Genomic DNA, 23,295 nt, shown 5'->3' with positions numbered 1-23,295 from the left:
AGGAAAAGCGGGTCTCCATTACTCTAGTCTTCCTCAGCCAGTCTCTAGCTCAACCTGCTTCATAAATTACCATACCTTCCTTCTTCAGTCCACTCACCTCCAGATTCAAATGTACCATCTACAACAGTTATTTGAGTGTTTCCTCAAACTCTATTTGGCACGCCCTCCACCTTTGCTTCCACACTCTTCCCCAGCACACTGCCCTAAGGCGAGATCTATACTATAAAGTTACATTGGTAATAATTATGTCGCTCAGGGGTGTGAAAAATCCAAACCCCTGAGCAACGCAGTTATATCATCCTAACTCCTGGTGTAGACAGCACTGTCAACAGGAGGGTTTCTCTCATCAACATAGAGGTAACCTCTGTGAGAGGCAATAGCTGAGGGAATTCTGTGCCAAAAAATTAAAAATTCTGCACACAATATTTTAAAATTCTGCAAATTTTATTTGTCAATAAATAAATGTGGAAGCTCCAGCACAGCAGTGGGGAGCACAGGCCACTCACTGCATGGAGGGACACTGACTCGGTGGTGAGGGGGTACCTGACCCTGACCTAGCCCAAGGGCCAGGCCTACCCCAGAAACACCCTGGGGCCCTGCCCTTCCATACCAGACACAACAGGCGTAGTCAGGCAGGCTCAGTATGGAGGGGCTTAGTGGATCCAAGTGTGGGGTGAGAGGGTTCTGTGTGGGGCAATCTGGATGTGGGGAGCTCAATGGGGGGTCCCCAGGTGCAGGTGGGATCCAGATGCACAGGTGGGTTCCAGGTACAGGGGCAATGGGACTCTGCAAAGGGATCCAGGTGAAGATGGTTGGTGCATGGGTCTGGGCGTGGGGTCTGGATGCAGCTGATTGGGACTCAGTGGGGTGGGGGTCCGGGTGGAGAGTGCTCATCGGGGTGGTCCAGGTACAAAGGAGGTGGGGCTCATTGAGGTGGGAGTTTGAGTGAAAGGGGCTCTGCAGGGGTGGAGGGGTCTGGAAGCAGGGGGTGAGGCTCAGCAGGGTAGGAGTACAGGTGTGGAGGGGAGGGATTTGGGTGTGGGTGGGGGGGTGTTTTGAGGCTCGGCAAGGAGAGCATGGGGGCGGTCTGGATGCTCGGGAGTTGGACGGACAGGGGAGCAGGCCTCCCCTCCCCCCCTCAGCTGTGGAGTGATGGGAGCAGGAAGCGGGAAGGAGGGGCAGAGCCTATTGCAGCCGAGGGAGGGTTCTGGAGGGAGTGGGTGGAGAATGGTCTGACCTGGTCCCGGCTGCTCTGTTCAGGGAAAGAGGAAGTCCCATCTCCAGCCCAGCCAGAACTAGCAGTTGAGCCTGGCACAGGGTAGGAGCCACTGGTCGGGGCATCCCCAGCCCACCCTCGCCCCCAGTGATTTCTCTCTCCACCTGCTGCTCTGATCGCCCGAAACAACGTGCTCAGGCTGCTGGGGAGGGATACATGACCACTCTTGCATCTTCCTTTTGCTTCCCTGTCAGAGTCATTTTTCTGTGGGGAATATGAATTCACCGCATGTGCAATAGCACAGAATTCCCTCAGGAGTAAGAGGTGGCTTTAACTACACCAACAGGAGAAACTCTCCCATTAGTATAGAAGTGTCTTTGCTGAAGGCAGGCCAGGTCAACTTCACAGTTTTCACAGTAGGAGCCTACAAGAAAATCCTTGCCTGATTGGAGAATGGAACCTATTTCCTCTGGAACGCAGGACAATTAGAGGTGCTGCAGATACTAAGGGACAGCATGGGCCCTCAGCCTGTGGAGCAACTACTGGCTCTGCAGTTTCGGTTCTGGATCCTAGTACTGGTCCTCATGCCCTCAAAGCAGGGTGGTGGGGAAAAAAATTATGTGCAGCCACCCTAGGCGTATAAAAAGATGAGGGGAAGCCATTTGGTATTAAATTGGATTGGAGGTGTGCGTGCGTGTAAAGTGTCTTAAATTTTTTTTTTTTTTTTTTTTTTTTAAAGGGAGGGGAAGTGTAGTTTGTCTGCTTGTTTGTAAATAAAATTGCTGGCTTTGGGGACTGTTAAAAATACAATTGGATTGAGATGATCTTTTCTTAATGAATAAAATTGTTTATGGGAGAAGAATTTATCAAATAAAAGTTCATCATTAATGACAGTGAGGACTGTATTTGAAGAATGAAATGGTCTTTGAGGGGAAAAAAGAATGAAGTGTTTTGGCAAAGAGGAAAAGAAAAAGCACTGGGATATCTCCTGAGCGTACCTGTCTCTTTCCTTCTCCATATTTTAGTGCATCTATGCAAATGTAGGAACATGCAGAACCTGCAGACCAGCCAATTTGTGCATGACCCACAGCAATTTAACAGGAGGCATAATAATTGTAATCAAGACTATTTACTTGTATGTGAATTTCAGAGATGTACTAGACTAGCAATCATTAACCCACTCATTTGTAGTAAAAGAAATCAAGTATAGATGCTAAGTGTATTTGTCTGTGTGTACCTATATCTTGTTAGAAGTTTAACATTGTAACCAGATTAGCTCAGAGATGCTAATCCCCTTCAAGTCTTAATTGCCTTACATTGTGCATGCAAATGGTTCAGTTAACCTTAAGATAAAAGATGAGAGATATTATCTGCATTGTCTTCTGTTTAACCATCTCTGTTACAATGAATGACCGGTTGTTGTTTTATAGTGTAACTGGATTACCTGTGTATGCATAGTAAATAGGATGTTAACTTCGAAGTGATGAGACTGTGTGCACTCAACAAAGAAGAATTCTCAGTCACACGCTGTGCTCAAAACACTTAACAGCCCTCTTCAGTTATAGAAGTGAAACCTCAGGACTGATCCTTTCATTTCTAGTTTGCTTCAACTTTGAATGGGCAAAGTGTAAACTGTAGGATGGAGATCTTCCAAATAATTATTTAGAATATGCTGGAAAATGCATTGAAAGACTAATAGACTTTACATCTAAGCTGCCTTTAGATTCTGATCTGGTGGGATGATTCCAGAGAAACTTTTACAAGCCAGCAGTTTATACCATCACTGCTATGATCCTGAACTATGAACAACGAAAAATCATTTGTATGTATATTGATCTTTTAACTATTTGTAACTCTCTTCTTTCTTTTCATTAATAAATCTTAGATTTAGTTATTAAGGAATGGCTGACAGCGTGATATTTGCATAAGATCTGAAATATTCTTTGACCTGGTGGGTAACATGTCCCATCCCTTGGGATTCGTAGAACTTTAAGTATGGTGAATAAGGTTTTCAGTAACCTGTCACTATATTAAACTTGGTTGTCTAGATGGGAACCAAGGGCTGGAATGCCTTAGGGGACTGTATTTGGCTTCTTGTTAACCAGTGTCATACTACAGAAACATTTTTGTTACTGGCTTGGTGAATCAAATTGTAGAATAAACCACCGGTTTTGAGGATTGTTTGCCCTATTTCTTGAAGTCTGCCCTGAGTGTGGCAATCTCAGTGTAGCCCATCCAGGCACACTGTCACATGCAGTCTATTATTTTTGTTCTTGGAATCTTGGTAGGTATGTCAAGGTCTCTAATTAGCAAGACAAAGTGAGTGAGGAAATATTTTTTGTTGGACCAACTTCTGTTGGTGAGACAAGCTTTCCAGAGCTTACAAAGAGCTCTTCTTCAGGTCTGCAAAAGATGTTCAGGTCATGTCTACACTACAAAATTACATCGACCTAAGTTACGTAGGCATGCAGATGCTGCAGTAATTAAATCGCTTTTGCGTGTCCACACTATGCTACTTGTGTCAGTGGTGCACATCCTCAGCAGGAGCACTTGTACCGACTGTGTTGTCAGTGTAGGACACTGTGGGATGTCTTCTGAAAGCCACTAACAATTGATGTAAGCAATGCAGTGTCTACGCTGACACTGCATGGAGCAAACTACATCAACATTGACACTGCGCCTCTCGTGGAGGTGGAGTTAGTAAATCAGCACAGAGTGGCAGTTATTTCAGCAGAAGCGAAATTTTAGTGTAGACACTTCATGGTTAGGTCGACGTGAGCTGTCTGGCATTGATCTAACTCTGTAGTGTAGACTAGGTCTCAGATCACCACAGATAAATCAATAATAAAGAAAATGCATTTATGGCTTATTACTAAAATCTGTAACCCAATAATCCCCCTTTTTTGTCCTATGACTGCAGGGGTGTTAATGGGCCACTTCACCTTGAATGGTCCCTTAGTATACCTATTAACTACTTGTGCTAAACAATCTATTCCACCTTGTATTTAGCTGTCACATTGTACCTGCCCCAGACCTGAAGAAGAGCTCTGTGTAGCTTGCAAGTTTCTCTCTTTCACCTACAGAAGTTGGTCCAGTAAAAGATATTACTTCACCCACTTTGTCTCTCTTGTATCCTGGGACCAACACGGCTACATCACTGCAAATCAAGTTTTTTCACCCCCAAACCTCTGTGCCTGTTCTCCTTTCCTCTCTTCACCTCTATTTTTGACATTGTCAACCATATGTTCTTCTCAAAATCTAGTCCTCCATTGGCTTCCACAATAGTATCTTCTCCACAGTCTCTGCCTACCTCTAGACACTTCCTTCAGCATCTCCTTTGGTGCATCCTCCTCCCCAGCTCTGTGAAGCAATCTCAGGGCTCTGCCATTGGCTCCTTTTCTCTCTACACTCTCTCGTCAAGTGATCTCATCAACTCAGTTGCAAATATCTTCTTTATGCCAAGGACTCACTAATCTCCTTCCAGTCAATGCCTCACCTCAGTCTGCCTCTCCAGGATCCTTCCTGGATATCTCAATGTTAAATTCACTTGCGTCCAGTTTTTCTTTCTGTCCACACAGCTAAACTTCCCATCTAGGTCCTCAACACTTCCCATCTTGACTACTCTAGCCTACTCAACACCCACATGACACCAGCCCCAGTCCATACAAAATGCAGCTGCTAAAATCATCCTCCCTGCCCATTACTATGTCCGTGTTGCCCCTCTTCCCTTTGAATCCCTTCACTGGCTCCCCCTTTGTAACTGCATCAAGTTCAAATCCATCTTTAAAGTCTTTCCCTTCTGTGATCACATCCTCTTGCCCTCCCCCCACACCCTTTCCTCTGCCAATGATGCCTCCATAATCATCCCTCATTTATCCGCCTCACCACAACTGTCTTCTGCTTTCTTCCACCTCAACCTTTACATATGAAATGCCTGAGAGTGGACTCCTAAGGCCAAGACTCTCAATTCAAATACCTACTCAAGACCACTTTCTACCATGTCACCTACAAGACATCAGACAGTAATGGCTAGCTAGAGCTGGGGACAAGATAGTTAGTATGTGGTTAGCAGGGACTGTCTTCCTAAACCTGTGTCCAGCATTTTGCTCACTCTGAGTACTACTATAATACATATAACAACAGCATTAAACTGGTTGCACAGCAAGGTTCTGAATAGTATCAGTAAAAATGAACAGTCTTGTTAATTTCATCCTGTTGCTGCTAAAAAAAGATTGCAGGAGCAGAGGCACTGCAGCTCTCTGTCAACATAGGTTTAGTTTATACCTGTAACTTCAAAAAAAATAAAAATAAAAAAGGCATCTTCAGTTATGCAGAAATTGGCTTAGGCCTCGCCAGTCACCAGTGAAAGTTTCCCAACAGAGTGGGCAAGTAGATTTTTCAAGCCCTGCTTAAATGTGTTCTGAAAAATTAGTAAAGGCTTGTCTACACATGGAGTTCTTCTGGAATAGCTACTGTACTTTAAATTCACACCCTACCTTAATCTAAATTAACTTTCAAGTATAGCCAAGCCCTAAGAATGCTCTTTCAGATACAAGATAGATCTCTTTACTAATAAAGGAAAACCTGACAGACACATACCAATCTGTAACAACTCGCTGGATTATTAATTTGCATAGTGCCAGCATGCAAAGATGCTTTATAAACACTAATATAGAACATTTATTGGGGCTAACTTTAAGTTATGATCTTCACCCTCCCCACCACAGACAAATGGATAGCTGGAATTAATTTGATGCATAGTCTTTTTCCTACTTACTGGCAGCCACTACTTCTTCCTTCTGAATTCTCCCATTCACACGCGCTACTCCAGCATTTAATTAACTAATGCTTGTACAAGGTGTTGAAGATGTACAAAAGTAAACAAGTATTGTTACCCCCCGTATTTTTTTTTAAAAAAACACAAATTAGTGGAATTAATAGTGGTTGCCAACTTTGTAAAGTTTTGGTCACTTTAGTGATGCTACAAGCGATGAGCTGTACTAAACTGCTTAGGAGGCATTACTTTTACCATCACCCAAATAAGGAATGAACAGAGCATCCAATGTATGCCCCTTTTCAAGGACATGGTCAGTTATAAGTTCTTTGGAAGAATATCTGCAAGAAGAGTCACTAATATTAACGTCTTCTAGAACAGTGGTTCTAAACCAGGGGTTCACAAACACGAACACAGAGGTCTTCCAGTGGGTACATCAACTTGTCTAGATATATGCCTAGTTTTACAATAAACTACATAAAAAGCACTAGCAAAGTCAATAAAAACTAAAATTTCATACGACTGATTTATACTGCTCTATATACTATACACTGAAATATAAGTACAATATTTACATTCTAATTGATTTATTTCATAATTTCACGGTAAAAATTAGAAAGTAAGCTATTTTTCAGTAATAGTGTGTTATGACACTTTTCTATTTTTATGTCTGATTTTGTAAGCAAATAGTTTTAAAGTAAGGTGAAAATTGGGGGATATGCAAGACAACTCAGACACTTGAAAGGGGTACGGTAGTCTGCAAAGGTTGAGAGCCACTGTTATAGATGAAAACAGTGACCTCTGTTTTTGGACTATTGGTTCCTTGGAAAGAAAGGAATAAAGTGGATCTTGAGTGCTTCTGGGTTTGAACATCATTAGAGAGTGAAGGCTTTTTTCAACATTAGGTTAACTGTTCAAATGGCCAATGCCTTCCAAAAATAAAAAAGTGCTTTAGGAGACAGGAAGAGCTACCACAGGATAAGCACTAAAACCTTTTGTGAAACAAATCAAGAGGCTTTTTTTCTTTTTTAGAAATCCTCTTACCAAAATAGCTGATAAACACACTATGCCAGGACTCATGATAGCTGGCAAGAAATAAGCACTTTCATTGCTGGTGGCTGGATCAATTACGTTTAATTTCCAAGTGCCACTGCAGGTTACACTTACATCTATTCACTTTTTCTTATTGTGAGCTAAAATGGTGACCCAAGAGCTGTCATTTTATATTCCTGTTTCCTCCTCCTACAGAAATAGTTACTCTGATTTTGATGATCATGCATAACTTTCAGTGCAGATAAGTTACACAGGCATATCAAGGACAGACAGACCTTGTAAATATATGAACAGCAGATTTAGTCTGAGAAAGCGAGTTGGGAGTACAACAGTAGCTGCTGGGTACATAGTACTGCAACCCTCCTTAGTACCACTATCTTTTGGTCTTGCAAAGATAGGGAACAAATCATGCAGTCTTTCAAAAGTCTCACTGGCTTGAAGGTCAAATAAGAACTGCTGCATTAGGCCCTTAGAGAACAAAATGGTGGCTAATTTTTAGTAAAAGACAAAGTATTAATTCCTGTTATTGGTTCATGGGGAAAGAGTAGTATACTACTTAATATAAATTTTAAATCCAACAAACCTGTGATTTTCTAATTAACCATTTACTTAAGTGACTCAAATGTAAAATTTGAAGTGATTTTATAAAAATATTGTAGAATAATGATGAATTAATAAGATTTAGGTAAATAAACTAACAGGGTCATCAAAAAGTGGGATCATGCTTACTTGTGGTCCTCATTTGCTGAAGTGAAAATAAAAGCTTCCATGGGGTTCCAACAAAGTGCATTTGTCCTCATGTCCAAGATAACCTGAGAAAAGTTGCATGTTGCTACATTGTTATAAGCAATAAATAGTGGACATTTTCCATACACACCAAACCTCCCAACACTTCCGGGAACCAGGTAAACAACTTCATACTACAGAGATAGAAAGGCAGAAGGATGAAGTGACATATCCAAGGCCACAGAGGATTTCAATGGCAGTGCCAGGATTAGGACTCAGGACTCGCTGTCCCAAATTCTGAGATCTTTCCTTCCAATTATGCTGCAATTAAGTTCTCTGTAGAGACGTGTCATGTAAGAAAGGCTTTATCCCATGCTGTCCTCTACCCAGTGATTATTATTCCTGAGCTGCTCCACCAAGCTACTTTTAAATCCCCACTGATGGCCCATTTCTTCCATAATACCCCAGGAACCTTGCAAATTAAGGCTATTTATCTGTTCAATGTATTTATTTCAATAAAAGACATTTTTGATGGAAGATACAGTGGATTAGATTCTGTTAAGTAACCACATAAAATTAATATTGCATCCGCCTTTTCTGCAACTACTCCCCACTCCAGCTGTCGTTATCTTCTTATTGTGGTATGTAAGAAATGAATTCCTCTGACCAATGATGATTTCTTTTCTGCTTTGAGAACTGCCTAGCAGTTTTGGGTGAGTGCAGTTATAATACCGTGGCTATACTAAAAATGGGACCTGTACCACTGGCACTAAGTTTTTTCACCACTGAGGAATTTTGCATCCTGAGCTTGTGGAAACCAGATGGCCACAGAGGAGACCAGCTTGGTCTTGTAGTAGTAGGGATGAAGCTGACAACTACCCTAATAAGACCACCCACAGATTTTGCTGACAGCTGATTAGCTGAAAGGTATTAGAAAGCCAAGCCATATGTTCTATCCTTCCACCTTGAAGTGGAGTCCTGCAATGACAATGACAGCTGGGGAATTGTTGGGGGAGGAGAAAAAAGTCATCTATTAACAGAGTAGCTTTGGCCTCTGCTGAGGCTTGGAGGAGCTTCCAACCATTATATCAAGAGAGTTATTTGCACACAGTGATTCTTCCAGCAACATATTAGAAGTGTAACTACACAGAAATTATTAATAAAGTGAGCAATTCAAACAGAATTTCCACTACATACTGGGTCAATTCTAATCCTAGTCAAAGTTTTGTATTTAATCTTTATTCTACTCAACTCTCTCTCTATTCTTAGCTTATTATATATGGATTTAAATTTCAAGGCTTTTTTAACTAATTAACAGTAACTGAACACTGCACGGCTTACACCAAACCCACAAAAATAAATTTATAGCCATGTTGTTGTTAATTTACTGTTATGGATTTATAATCTTACGCTTCTATGCTTCAAGAGATCCATATTTTCCATGTATGGCCACTTCATTAAACAGGAGAAAGTCCAGATTCTACACTACAAAACAACATTCTCCTTTTCAGAGGCTACTTAAACCCAGGATTGCATCTTATTGAGCCAAGTATCAGATGCTTAAAATGTGTTTCTATACTAAAGAAGGCCTGTATTTTAAAAAAGTCACTGCAGGGATCCATATTTATAGTAGTTCAGTATCTACACTTTGTTCAGTTTAGAAAATCAATGGTGTAACTACTACCCTTGCAAATTCACCCTTGAAGCTAGAAGTCAGACTGGACTCTTCCCCTCCACCCAAAGTTTCAATTTATAGAACAATACAATAATAATTAGCCGCTATTACATATATGATCAATATTCTAAATTTAAATTTTGGTAAAAAGTAACTACTTGGTATTACTGGAGGATCAGAAGTGGTTAAACATTTGTTGGTTTTGATTTGGGTAGCTCCCTCTCAAAAGGGTCTAGATTTGGTCAACGTCTATGCATTTGTCTCGTTTCATAATAGTTCTTTTCCAACTGAATGATGTGTAGTATATATGGAGTTCATTGCTTCACAAATGGCATCACTCTACATTTTTCAAGTAAGATCACCACCTGAACAAATAAGGTCATACATATCGAATACTGTGCCTGACAGCAGTTGTGGAAAACAGTCCAGGGTTTGAAGAGATTTGCGTTACTGTGGATATGATTTTTACACCACCACTACAGCAACTTTTAAATTTCTAACAGAGACACCTCATGATCTCTATTCTTAATTCTAGGTATATCCAGACATTTAATGAAGAGAAATCTTTACTGGGGCAAGTTTCAGATACCAAGTCCTTGGGGGCACTGGTTTTGTTTGTTTATTTTTAGATCATGAACATCTGCTAGAGGTTTCCTATGCAAAAAGATTCAGAAAAGAGACCTGAAGATTAAAGTAACACAAATACAGATTACCCATATATAATCAGATTTTATTAATCTCTTCCATTTTAGTACCTATCAAATTTTTGGTCTATTTGAGCAGCTAAGGCTTTTATTAGTATCGCAAACAATGGGTGACCTGTTTTGCTTTTCTGGGCAATACAAATAGAGGGGAAGTTGATTTTTTTTTTTAATCCTAAACTCTTTACTTCAATGATTTCTTATGACAGTGAATCCCACAGATTCTATAAGAATGATTGCCTTTTATTAGTTTTAAATTTGTTGCTTTTTAATTTAATTGAATGTCCTCCTGTTCTTGTATTACGGGTGCTCCCATTTTACCTTTTCTACCTTCTCTACACCACTCATTTTATATACATTTAAAATAGCCCCAATCTGTTCACACAGAAGTTTATCCATACCTATATTCATTTTTATCACCCATCTCTGAATCCCATATATTTGCTATATATGTTTTCAGGTTCGGTGACAGAACAGATCAGAGTATTTCAGTTAGGTGTCCCATCGATTTATATAATGGCATTAATATTTTTAGGCTTGTTTTCTATCTCATTCGTTATACACCATAACACTGTTCTCCCTGCCCCCCCCCCCCCTTTTTTTTTTTTAAAAGAAACTATTACTGAACATTTAGCAAATGTTTTCCTCAACCTGTCTGCAGTGACTCTTAGGTCTATTCCCTCTCAAGTGGTTACAGTTGATTTAGATCCCAGCAATTTGCATGTGTAGTTCAAGTAATACCTTCCAGTATACATTTATTTGCTTAGTCAACTTTGAATTTGGTCTGCCATAACGCTACCTATTTACCCAAATTTGTTAGGTACCTATGAAGTTCTTCACAGTCTTTAAGGGTCTTGACTATCCTAAATAACAATGTCATCTGCAAGTTTTGTCATCTGTTTGCTTCCTCCCCCATAATACATTTTATCTTTTCAATTCTGTTGGCTAATATTTTGATGTTCATCTTTAGTACCAAATCTATAGAGTGTATACGATTAATTTTTTATATTTGTAGGATTTGCAGTAAACGATGAGCTGCATATAACAGTTGTGGAAGGGAATGCATGTGAAGAAAGTAATGGTAATGTGATATCAAGAATTTTCAAAATTGATGTACACATTTAAATAGAACATAGAAGAAAAACAGTCCAGTGCAAGGGCTTTATTTACAATTCCCTGCTGAACGTTGCCATGGTATCTCAGCCCCTAAATTAAAGCTAGTACATCTGTAAGGACAGAGATCTCTGCTCTTTTTTTAGGAAGTCATTAGCTTTGTGAAGGACTGAGATTAGGGTGATTGCACATAGGCTTTTATAAATACTGCAGAAACATTATTTAATAATGGTCTGATCAACTGTTATCAGTTCTAATTAAGTGATAAATCTTGCCAAGCATCTTGCTTATAATCAGGCCAGGAGTTTTCCATTCTCATTACTCATTCACAGCCACTTTGTTTTAAACATAGCACAGATTTTTCCAGAGATTATTTATCTCTTAAAAATAAATCATTTTGCACTTTCAGATATTCTTGCGCTGTATCATCAGTGTACCATTTATCTTTCTGCAGGAGCAGTGCTTCTAGTTTTGAATTCTTTTTTTAAACTGCTTTTCTGCAAGGAAATAGCACCTCATTACAAGTGCTTTAAAAGCATCCCATCTGCAAGTCATGGGTGGTTTTGTGGTGGAGTTTGTTTTTTTTAATTTTACCTCCCATCATAGTTTCACATTTACTATTGTTAATAGTAGACAATGGTAACTCACGATGTAGCTCTCTGTTTCCACCCAAGGTTAGGAGATCTATATATTAACGTTTAATTAAATTAAGGTCCTCTGGGGTCTATTTACAAGACTGCATGGCAGTAACTAAATAAACAGATCACCAGTGCAAGAGAAGAGCATAGAACAGCAAGAAAATTGTTGAATGTGGATTTCTACATTTCCACACAGCCTAGATTCTCAACTCTGACATGTTCCCTTTAAATTGCATGGAAGTCTATTTTCACTTTCACCTGTGTTTTATGGCTAACACATCACCACCTATGAGAGATTTTGTGGGCTAAATTCTACCCTCAACTAGATAGAAGTGCAACTCCATTGCCTTCAGAAGAAGGAGGTAGGGGCCAGAATTTGGTTCTGGAATTGGAGCTTCATTAACAGTTCTGGTGATACATGAAACAGAAGAGAATCCAGGTCACTCACTCAATTATATTAGCTTTGCAGAACTATCAGGACTTTAAGAACATATTTTAAGTTTGAAAAATAAGCAATAATGATGGCTTGCAATTGAGAGAATGTAGATTTATAGCTGTCTCCCACTGAAAGCACTTACACACTAGAAATCTTGAAGTATTTCCATTCTCTTACAAGAGACCTATTCTGCCGTCAGGATTTTTTTATATTTATTTATTTTAAATCAAAGAGCAGATATACTGTTCTGCTGGAACTTTCTAGGCATATTATTCTGGATCATCACTCAGGATCTACTGACCTTTGTGTGCTTGTTTCCCCACACAAGACTCTCACTCACATCAATAACAGATTTTTTTGTGAGGACAGACTGCATAATATACCCTAAGGACCCTCAATGCATTACCAAGAGCCAGAACACCGTGCTCCCGTAGAAGCACAACTGTCATCAAGATGACTCAATTCTTGAGCTCAATAACCACATTATCTGTTCCTAAATACTCAATTGTGAATTATCTTGTATTTATTGGTTTGCCTAAAATGTTTCTGTAAAGGCAAGTGATAACTCACATATTGGATATAAATTATATAAATATAAATGTTATTTGATTACTTTGTTGTCAACTGTACCAATCACAACATTTAACTCAAGCAAGCTCATGAAAAACTTGTCATTTCCATTTGTAAATAGGTGTATGGTCAATAGTTCAGTATAGCCTCAACCAGGTTTCCTTTTTTGAGAGTGAAAATCTTTTAAGAGTTAAAAATTACTTTGAGTTCCAGAGGGGTAGCCGTGTTTTGCTAGAAATTACTGTGTCCCCCTCTGGCAAGAAAAAAAAAATCACATTATATATATAGATAGATATCTAGATAGATAGATACATATAGAAACTGCACATTAAATGAACGCAACTAAAACTCTTATCAATATGCTGCCAGACTGGGCATGCGTTACAGAGAGAGTAGGAAAGCCAATAAGAATTGAAAAAAGGTCCCTTTTCAATCCCTTTGCATGGCTTAAATCGCAAACATTTGCCCCCCAGATTAGATTAAAAGGTTCAAATGGAAGAAGTGACACACACACACAGAATTCCCACTTGGTCCAAAATCCCCTGCACTTACTATGTCAGGAACTAGCTTTAAACTGCCTGGGGCCTATCCATGCTAACATGTTACTTAAGTATTCCTATATTACCAAATCTGCTATCAACATTTTATGAACAATTCATTAAAACAGGAAGAAAACAAAGTTACCTTCTTTAATGGAGTTGATTGCCTCATGTCATACAGCACAATATTTCTGTCTGAAGCACAACTTCCCAAAAGATATGTCTAAAAAATAAGCATTCCATTTTAATCAGGTGCCATCTTCTAAACATAGTTATGCAAAAAGAACAAAAAAGGGACACGAGTATATATTTTACGCTAAATATTTAAGCAACTGCTGTTTTGCTAATTTAAGTAGACATAGCCAATTTTTCTAATATATGGCTCTCAAAATTTAAAAATCACTGAAGAAAAGCAATCACAGAACAGGAACATGGTCTTGAATCTCTTTACAAAATGAAATTTTGGTGTCAAATATTTTATATTTGCTTTAACCACTAGAAAACGGATTCACTGTTCTTTATGTACAGCTGAACAGTCAATCCAAGGATTGTTTCAGAAGTAGCTTTGTTTGCAATAAACAGAAATCAGAACCCATCCATTTTTCCCCACTTGTGAAGTGGTAACCCTCTCACACATCTAATCGCAAGGACAGTACAATCAATAAAAAAAATTCCCCTCAATACCATGTTGTCATTGGTTTAGTACTGATACAAAGGGACTACTTTCAGTATTATCTACTGAAGCAACATCACCACTTTAAAAAAAAAAAAAAAAAAGCTATATATCAGATGTTAAATACTGTTTTGGAAATTTACATTTGGAAGAAACAGCTGAAGACAGTTTAATAGGAATCTCTGAGCAATATTAATATAATTTAGTTGTCATACTGATAAAATAAAATACAGACAAATAGAATGTATAAAGAAAATATTACCTCAATTGGATTAAATTTAACACTGCTTATGCTATCAACACCCCATGTTAAAGAGCATATGGGACTGGTCCTTTGTTCATCCCAGATGTCTACTTGATGCCCACAAGTTGCAAAAACAGCTTCCTTCCAGTGGTGATCAATTCCCGTGTACACTGTCTTTAAAGGCAAAAAACAGTTACAGGAATGATCAACTCAGCTTTGTATAACAAGTTTTCCAAGCTGTTACATTTATTATTTAAATTACTGACGAGCAAACCATCACCTCTGCTGAACAGTTAACATGTTCTAGTCTTTCATATATAGCTATTTTTAAAAGTATTGTAGCCTTTCATTTTGTGTGTGCAAGTTCTTCTTTGTAAATTTTCATTAATTATATTTACAGTGAAACCCCTATCACTGACTGAACATTTTACTCTGAAGTACAACATATTAAAAAGTGTGGTAATATAACCTACAAGAAAAAAAACCTTTAAAAATGTTGAGTGTATTTCCAGAGGCAGTCATATAGGTCCCATATATTACACAAGTGTATAGCTGAATATTCTGTTAGCACTTTTCCTTGTGGCTGTACCCATAATTAATTGTAAACTCTTTCCAGGTCAGAACACTTTAAAAAGAATAATCATACATAACGTACAAAAAAAAACATGTGCAGTGTTAAAAAACAGCTTTTTTAAATTACTTAACACAGAACCACAATCACATCTCATAGATGCATAGTGCTTAAGGCCAGAAGGAACCATTAGATCATCTAGTTTCAACGCCTGTATATCACAGGTCATTAATTTCACCCAGTTAACCCAGTATTGAGCCCAATAATTTGCATCTAAGAGTAACTTGTATTTGACTAAAGACTATCTTCCAGAAAGGTATCCAGTCAATAAAATGCCATAAAGAGATGGAGAATCCACTGCTTGCATAGGTAGTTTGTTCTAATGGTTAACAACCTTCACTGTTAAAAACCTGTCCTAATTCCTAATTTGAATTTGTCTGGTTTCAGTTTCAGCCACTGGTTCGTGCTATGCCTTTCTCTGCTAGAATAAAGAGCCCTTTAGTACCTGATATTTTCTCTCCATAAAGATACTCATACACTGTAATCAGGTAATCTCTCAATCTTTTTGATAAGCCAAACAGATGGAGCACTTTAAGGACTTGTCTTCACTGCAATGTTAACTAAAGGTGTAACTAAAGAGTTGCCTCTCTAACCCAACTCCTGTCCACACACAAAAATCTCTAGATTCTCCATGACTACCATAAATATTGTCAGGAGATGCAGAAATGTAAATCCCAGACCCAAAATCAATCAGCTTCCACCCCACTAGTCCGTGCTTAAGTAACTTAAGTAGTAACAAGATATAATTTGGAATTGCATCAAGAGAACAGAAGTGTGAAATCAAAACTAAGTTTTTATACCTTTCCAAGAATTGTATGCATTGGTTCTTCCTCTTCTCCATATCCTGGGCCATCAATTTTCCAGTGCTTCACAGTTTTATCATCACCAACCTAGAAGTATTGGAGAAAATGTATACAGCTAGCTCTTTCAGTGTTAAACACACATCTATTCTATTTACATGATTCAGACTTCCACTTTAATCAACTACCTGAAGCTTCCCTCCTCCTTCCCCCATGACACTTATCTAGTGTCTACTTCAGAGCAGTGGATACACATTCAGTTGTTGGTAGATGGACATACAAGATTTTTGTTAACAAGGGCACCCATCAACTAATTCTGTTTTGTTCTTTTCACTTTTTGATGTTATTCCTATTTTCATTTGAACATCAAACACTGATATTTTATGACAGTGAGTTTATATGCACCTGAACCCATTATACTTGATATAAAGTAACAATGAAAGGAAGTTTTATTGAATCTAATTACTCAACTGAAACCATCTTGAATTAATCATAGCAACCATTCACGTCTTTCAATGAACACATTTACCTACTTGTTTTGTATAGTAAACTGACTTACTCAAATTAATTCAGTTGCTCTTATGAAAAGGAGAACACCAGAAAATTGCTAGTCTTGGATAACAAATGCATTGTAGCACCAAACATTTTTGTTCAGAAACAAAAAAGGCTAGGTTTGCAATACAAATGGAGTTTAGTGGATGTTATTCCTAAAAACTATTGATATTTTAAACATTCTACCATAGAGAAACTCTCCATCCAAATGACTACAATAAGTTTCCGATTGGAAAACCAAGGGTGAAAGTATGCCCTGGAATGTTGCTCTATAAGTCATATCAACATTATACTTACAGTGAAGAAAGAGGTACCACAAAAGCGGGTACATATCCCTCGTACAAAGCCCTCATGTGCTTGTAAAGTACGGATGCATTCTCGCTTGGTCAAGTTCCAAATTTTAACCTGTTAAAAGCACACCAGAACATTTTCCCATTTAGTAGTTTTCTAGCTTAAGATCTCATGAAAAGTCATGTCAAAGGGATGTCAGCATTCTGAAATCTAGCCAGTTTTGGAAAATGAGTACCAAGAAGTTTGAAACAAACCTTCCCTGAATTTCCCTGTCTATTTTTGTGGATTTACACAATCATATTTCCCTTGTATTTTAAAAACATAATTTACTGAAGTGAGTGTCACTGCTATCACTAGTAAGAATTTGATTTTACAACATAAACCCAATACTGCAAATTGTTCCACATGAGTAGATCAGCTTGTAGGATAGGAACCATAGATGGCGCAGAAAAATAAATTATTGTATAGAATTGTCCATACCTAAAAGTTCATAATATTTTTGAAAAGTTGTAATTACATCTCTCAGTCCACAAATTCGTATTTAGAAGTTTCAGTTTGCCACCAATGACCTAGTTTCTCATATAGCCATACTTCATCATAATAGTTGTAACTTCTGATATTCCCTGAGATACATAAAATTATATAAAAGAAGAGAATATGCAGAAAATTTTGTTTCTGAGAAAAAGTAGAGCCATCTTATAAAAGGAGAAATCCAAGAGAATAATCTTTGGATCCAATGTAAAAATTTCATTCCATTTCAATAGTTTTTTCGCTGCCTACTGGGAAGCTATACAATAGTTTTGCACTTGTACTGTTTCACTGTGAACATATTAAGTGAACATTTTCTGATTACATTTCCAACATCTGTTTATCTCTAATAAATATTTCTATTTCAGGTTTTTTTGTGATCCAACTGAAATGAATTAAAAAAAGTACTTCAGGTTTTATATTTTTTATTTTGTGTTAATGCCCAAGACTACTTTTGTTCTACCAATACTGAGGCTCCAAATGTTTTCTATACATTTAATCCAGTGGCTCCATTCATTTCCCTACCTTATTTTTAAAAATATTTTGTTCCCCCACAATGATGTATGTGATACCCACAAATAGTGGAAAATAAATGAATATCAGAGAAAACAATTACAACACCGTACACAAAGAATTAAGTGCACAAAGTAAATCAAGGATGGGAATGAGGTGTTTATTCTGTAATTGTTTCTAATTATTACAATACTCATTTGCTACTTGCAACAATAAATATGACCTTAAGTCTGTCTATTTTTGTAAGATATTGTGCTATACTAACAGTAACTGGATACACTGCCTGCTCTATGCAGAAGCTTAAAAATGACATCTGTGAATCAAGGCACAGGACAAAGATACAGAAGTCAAATCCTATCAGGGAAAATTGAAAGACAAAAAGTCGGGCAAATAAAATTTAAAAGTATAAAATTAGGCAGGCCAAAAAAGAATTTGAAGAGCAATTAGCAAAAGATGCAAACACTAACTGGAAAAAAAAAAAAAAGTTAAGCACATCAGAAGCAGAAAGCCTGCTGGACAATTAAGCAGAAGGCCTCTGGACAATTAAGGTGCGAAAGGAGCCCTCAAGGATGACAAGTGCATTACAGAGAAGCTAAATTAATTCTCTGCATTATTCTTCACTGCAGAGGAAGTGAGGGGACTCCCACATCTGAGACATTATTTTTAGGTGACAAATCTGAGGAATAGTCCCAGATTGAGGTGTCAACAGAGGCCTTTTTGGAACAAACTGATAAATATAACAGTAATAAGTCATCAAGAGCAGATGGTATTTACCCAAGAGTTCTGAAGGAACTCACATATGAAATTGCAGAGCTATTAATTGTGGCATGTAACTTATCACTTAAATCAGCCTCTTTACCAAATGACTGGATAGCTAATGTAATGCCAATTTTTTAAAAAGGCTCCAGAGGTGACCCTGGCAACTACAGGCCAGCAAGCCTAACTTCAGTATCAGGCAAAGTGGTTGAAACTACAGTAAAGAGCAGAATTATTAGACACACAGATGAACACACTATGCTAGGGAAGAGTCAACATGACTTTTGTAAAGGGAAATCATGCCTAATCAATCAGTAAGAATTCTACAACGAGGTCATCAAACACACATACAAGGGTGATCCACTGGATACAGTGTATTTGGGCTTTCAGAAAGCCTTTGACAAGGTGCCTCATGAAAGGCTCTTAAGCAAAATAAGCAGTCATGGGATAAGAGGGAAGATCCTCTCATGGATCCTACTTAAAAGATAGTAAACAAAGGGTGGGACTAAATGGTCAGTTTTCACAATGGAAAGACGTAAATAGCAGGGTCCCTCTAGGATCTGTACTAGGGTGTGTGTTGTACAATATATTCATAAATTATCTAGAAAAAGGGGTGAATGATAAAGTGGCAAGGTTTGCACATGATACAAAATTACTCAATATAGTAAAGTGCAAAGATGATTGCAAAAAGAGTTACAAAAGAGTCTCACAAAACTGAGTAACTGGACAACAAAATGGCAGATGAAATTCAATGTTGATAAATGCAAAATAATGCACATTGGAAAATATAATCTCAGCTATACATACATAATGATGGGATCTAAATTAGCTGTTACCACTCAAGAACGATCTTGGGGCATTGTGGATAGTTCTCTGAAAATATCCACTCAATGTGCAGCAGCAGTCAAAAAAAGCTAACAGAATGTTGGGAATCATTAGGAAATGAATAGATAATAAGACAGTAAACATTATAATGGCACTAAATAAATCCATGGTATGCACCTTGAATACTGCGTGCAGTTCTGGTTGTCTCATCTCAAAAACGATATATTAGAAATAGAAAAGTTATAGAGAAGAGCAACAAAAATGATTAGAGGTATGGAACAGCTTCCAGATGAGGAGAGATTAAAAAGACTAGGACTTTTCAATTTACAAAAGCCACAATTTAGGCAGGATATGGTAGAAGTCTATAAAAATCACGAATTGTGTGAAGTAAGTGAATAAGAAAATGTTATTCATTCCTTCACATAACACAAGAACTAGGGGTCACCCAATGAAATTAATAGGCAGCAAATTTAAAAAAAACAAAAGGAAGTACTTCTTCACGCAACGCAGTCAATCTGTAGAACTTGTTGCCAGGGGATGTTGTGAGGGCCAAAAATATAACTGGATTCAAAATATAATTAGATAAATTCATGAAGGATAGGTCCATCAATGGGTATTATCCAGGATGATCAGGGAGGCAACCCATGTTCTGGGTGTCCCTAAACTTCTGACTGCCTGAAGCGGACACTGGACAACAGGGATCATTCTATAATGCCTTGTTCTGTTCATTCCCTCTGAAGCATCTGACACTGGCCACTGTCAAAAGACAGGATACTGTGCTAGATGGATCATTGCTCTGACCCAGTATGGCCATTCTTACATACAAAATATTTTTTTTAAATACAAACTTTTTTTAAAAAAAATTTTCAAAGTCACTCTTACCTCTCCATCACATGCCCCAGAAAGTACTGTAGATAAACTCTGTGGATGCTTAGCCATACAATTAACTCCATCCCTGTGACCATCCAGTGAAGCAAGAAAAGGTTTTGCAAACACACGTTCTAATTTTGTTGCATTCAGGGCTCGCATATACTCTCGTGGAACCTCAAATGGATGCAATGCAGGATCATAATTTCTTGGAACTGGAATAAGATCGATAATCGTAAGAACCCATGACATCCTCTGTGGTGCAAGTTAAGTTGAATTCAGATAAATTCCCCCTTCGATTTTCCCTGCCATGATGGGAACACCACATTTTCCTGCAACAGTGAGATTTCTGTCAGGTAGATAATTGCAAAGATCTGTGGGATCACCTGCAACTGGAATGTTTATTTAAATTTAGAGTTGGTCCTACTAGATTTTTTGAGTTTAAGAATTTAACAGGGCACTGTAAAGTAATTTTTTAAAGATTTTATTTTTAGATTACTGACGTCTAGCTATCAAACCTTTTGTCTTACATTTCAAAAAGAATTGAAATTAAAATGCTCATAATTTAACTAAGCATTGGATTTATGCTAGTCAGGTGAGCAAGCTGGGAACTGAAAGTTAAAAGAACCTTGCCTCTCAAGAGACATACCTGCTCAAAGAACCAAAACAAAACCAATGTTGAGAATGCCAATGGACAAGGATATTTTGTAATTATTTTGTTTCTTCCACACTGTTGGGGATAGGAGGGGAAGGACTGAAAATCACAAGAATAAGGGACTAATACTTTTTGTAGTAACTGCAGCAAGAACTACATGAAACAGAACTCTTAGTTACAGTCTCCCCACAAAACCCAGAGAAGAATGTTAGTATTAAAAATATATATACATATGAAAACCAGGAAATACCATTATGGTGCTGCATCACACATACCACCACCACATAACTTTAACTCTATCCATATAACTAGATGTGGTTCTAAATACACATGAGACCTTTTCTCTTGCAAAACCAAAATAGCCTCTGGTGTACTGGAACTAGGAGACGATGCATTCTACTTCCACCTCTTCCAGTGAGGGACAATAATTCTCTGCATTTTGTAACACTTATTACCAGCAAGGTATCATATCCCTACACTATTAAACTTAGCCTCTTCCTTACCCTATCATACAGATGAGATAACTGAGGGGCAAAAAGATTGCATAAATTCATATCTGGCAATGCTGAGGAAAGCATGTAAATAGACTAGAAAGCGGAAAACCCAAATCTCACCCATTAGACCACAGTCTTAATGCATCAAGAATGCATCAATTCTGACCAGGACAAGGCTGTCTGTAATATGGCACTATTCTGACATGCTCATCTTTACTAAGTACCCTGGGCTCTACAGATGAACAAGTTCTACATAAGGGCAAAACATCACTGAAAAATAACTAGCAGGCAGGAGTCCTAACTCCCAGACCCTTCATCTAACTCCCAGATCATGCTCCATATCCAGAGTCAAAAACAGAACCCTGCATTCCTGACTCCCAATACATTACTGGGGCATGTCTTCATCCAGAAAGAGGCAGACCTTTTCTTACTGCATAATGCAGAACATTATACCACTGCCTAAAAAATAAATGCAGACGATAGAAACTAAGTCTGGGAAATTTCATAGAAAAAGAAACCTCTACTTTAAAAGAACATTCAGGTTGCAAAGTGAAGCTCTCAACTATTCAGAAATGTCAAAATTAAGACATCATACATATCTTTAATTCTGATATCTTCTTTGCTAGCATTAGGATATCATGATCACAACTATTTTTCCCATAGGACCCCTAATTCATTCAGAACCCAGTTTGAGTAGTGAATGAGATCTTGTTAGAAGTAAGCTGAACAGTGGACAGTGGCACAGACTGCAAAAAGGGAATAAAAGGTGTTCTGATAAAGGCACTTGACTGAGATCCAGGAGAACTGGTTTCTAATCCAGGCTTTGACACTGACTTTCTATGCAATAGTGGGGAAACTACTTAAACCAGACTTTGCAGAGGCAAACACTACGTTTGCGTTCCTCAATTTCTGAGTACCCAATCGGAGATATCAAGAACCTGATTTTCTTTCATTCTCAGCTCCAGCTGAAGTCAATGGGAACTGCGGGAGCTCAGCACTTCTGAATATCAGGACATAGGTTATCAGGCATCAAGTTACTGAGACATCCAAAATCAGCAGACACTTCTTTAGGTGCTGGTTTAGTCTCCCTGAGCCTCATTAATCCACAAAGTGTGCATAATAATACCTCCCTGCCTCACTCAGGTGTTGGGACGGTAAATTAATCAGCGTGTGAAATGCTCAACAGAACAAGGAGAGCGACAGAAGAGAGCAAACACCTTCAGGCAGTGCAGCGCTCGGAAGTGTGCTGTGAGCGAGGCCCCATCACTTGCACCAACTAGACAATCTCACCCGATGCCAAAGCACCGTCCAGCCGGGCACAGAATGGAGACCCGGCTGCTGCCGGAACCAGCAGGCGGCCGCGGCCTTAGAGGCTACCCCTGGAGAGCACACACGACTGGCGGCTTGGCGCTGTCCCCGGACAGTGTTATCGTTACTTACTTCCAGTCTGGAAGGGCTTCATGTCCTGCGGAGTGTCAGGGTCTGGGACCAGGACGCCGTTGTGCTAGGCGCTGTACACACGCAAGGCCCACTCCAAGAGGCACACAAGCCAGACCTCCCCCGGAAACCCTTCCCCAGCCGCGCCTGCCAGGCCCATGCTCCCGCATCTCTCACGAGGGGCAAGTGACCCAAAGTTCCCCAGCACAATGCGGGCCCAGGAGTAGGGCCGGCTCGCGCCACCATCGCCCCAAGCGCCCGCCCGCCGCCGTGCGGCTCGGGAATGGGGAGATTTCTCCCAACCGCCCCCGCGCTCACCGCGCTGGAGATCCTGCTTGGTCTCGCGGATGTAATCATCCGGGTTCCGGCTCAGCACCTTCACCCTCATCCTCTCGCTGCACGGCCGGCGGCCCCACTCTGCTCCCACTAAGTGCTCGCGCGCGCCGGCACACACCGACCGGAACCAGCCAGCCACGCGTCCGGGTCAGAGGTCAGACCCGCCTCAGCGCGACCGGAAGCGTTGGCGGCGGTCTCACGTCACGTGACAAACCTCCCGCCCCCCGAATGCCACGCCCCGCCGGAGGAGCT

The 23,295-nt window shown here is 39.1% G+C and overlaps 1 protein-coding gene across 1 annotated transcript in view; it reads right to left on the bottom strand.

Moving 5' to 3' along the window:
• Positions 1-23,256, bottom strand: part of DCAF13 (DDB1 and CUL4 associated factor 13) — a 56,021-nt gene extending 32,765 nt beyond the window's left edge. The window contains exons 1-7 of the mRNA XM_067537354.1: positions 23,026-23,256; positions 20,137-20,336; positions 16,639-16,746; positions 15,790-15,879; positions 14,377-14,532; positions 13,587-13,664; positions 7,773-7,855 (exon numbers count right to left, since the gene is read on the bottom strand). Of these exons, the coding sequence (XP_067393455.1) occupies positions 7,773-7,855; positions 13,587-13,664; positions 14,377-14,532; positions 15,790-15,879; positions 16,639-16,746; positions 20,137-20,336; positions 23,026-23,095 (785 nt within the window). The 5' untranslated portion in view covers positions 23,096-23,256. The remainder of the gene's footprint in view (positions 1-7,772; positions 7,856-13,586; positions 13,665-14,376; positions 14,533-15,789; positions 15,880-16,638; positions 16,747-20,136; positions 20,337-23,025) is intronic.
• Between the last annotated feature and the right edge of the window lie 39 nt (positions 23,257-23,295).

Source organism: Emydura macquarii, unplaced genomic scaffold (genome assembly GCF_026122565.2).
Source record: "Emydura macquarii macquarii isolate MOO-44397 ecotype Brisbane River unplaced genomic scaffold, CSIRO-AGI_Emac_v2 contig_383, whole genome shotgun sequence".
NCBI lineage: Eukaryota > Metazoa > Chordata > Testudines > Chelidae > Emydura > Emydura macquarii.
This window is presented reverse-complemented; position numbering and strand designations above follow the sequence as displayed.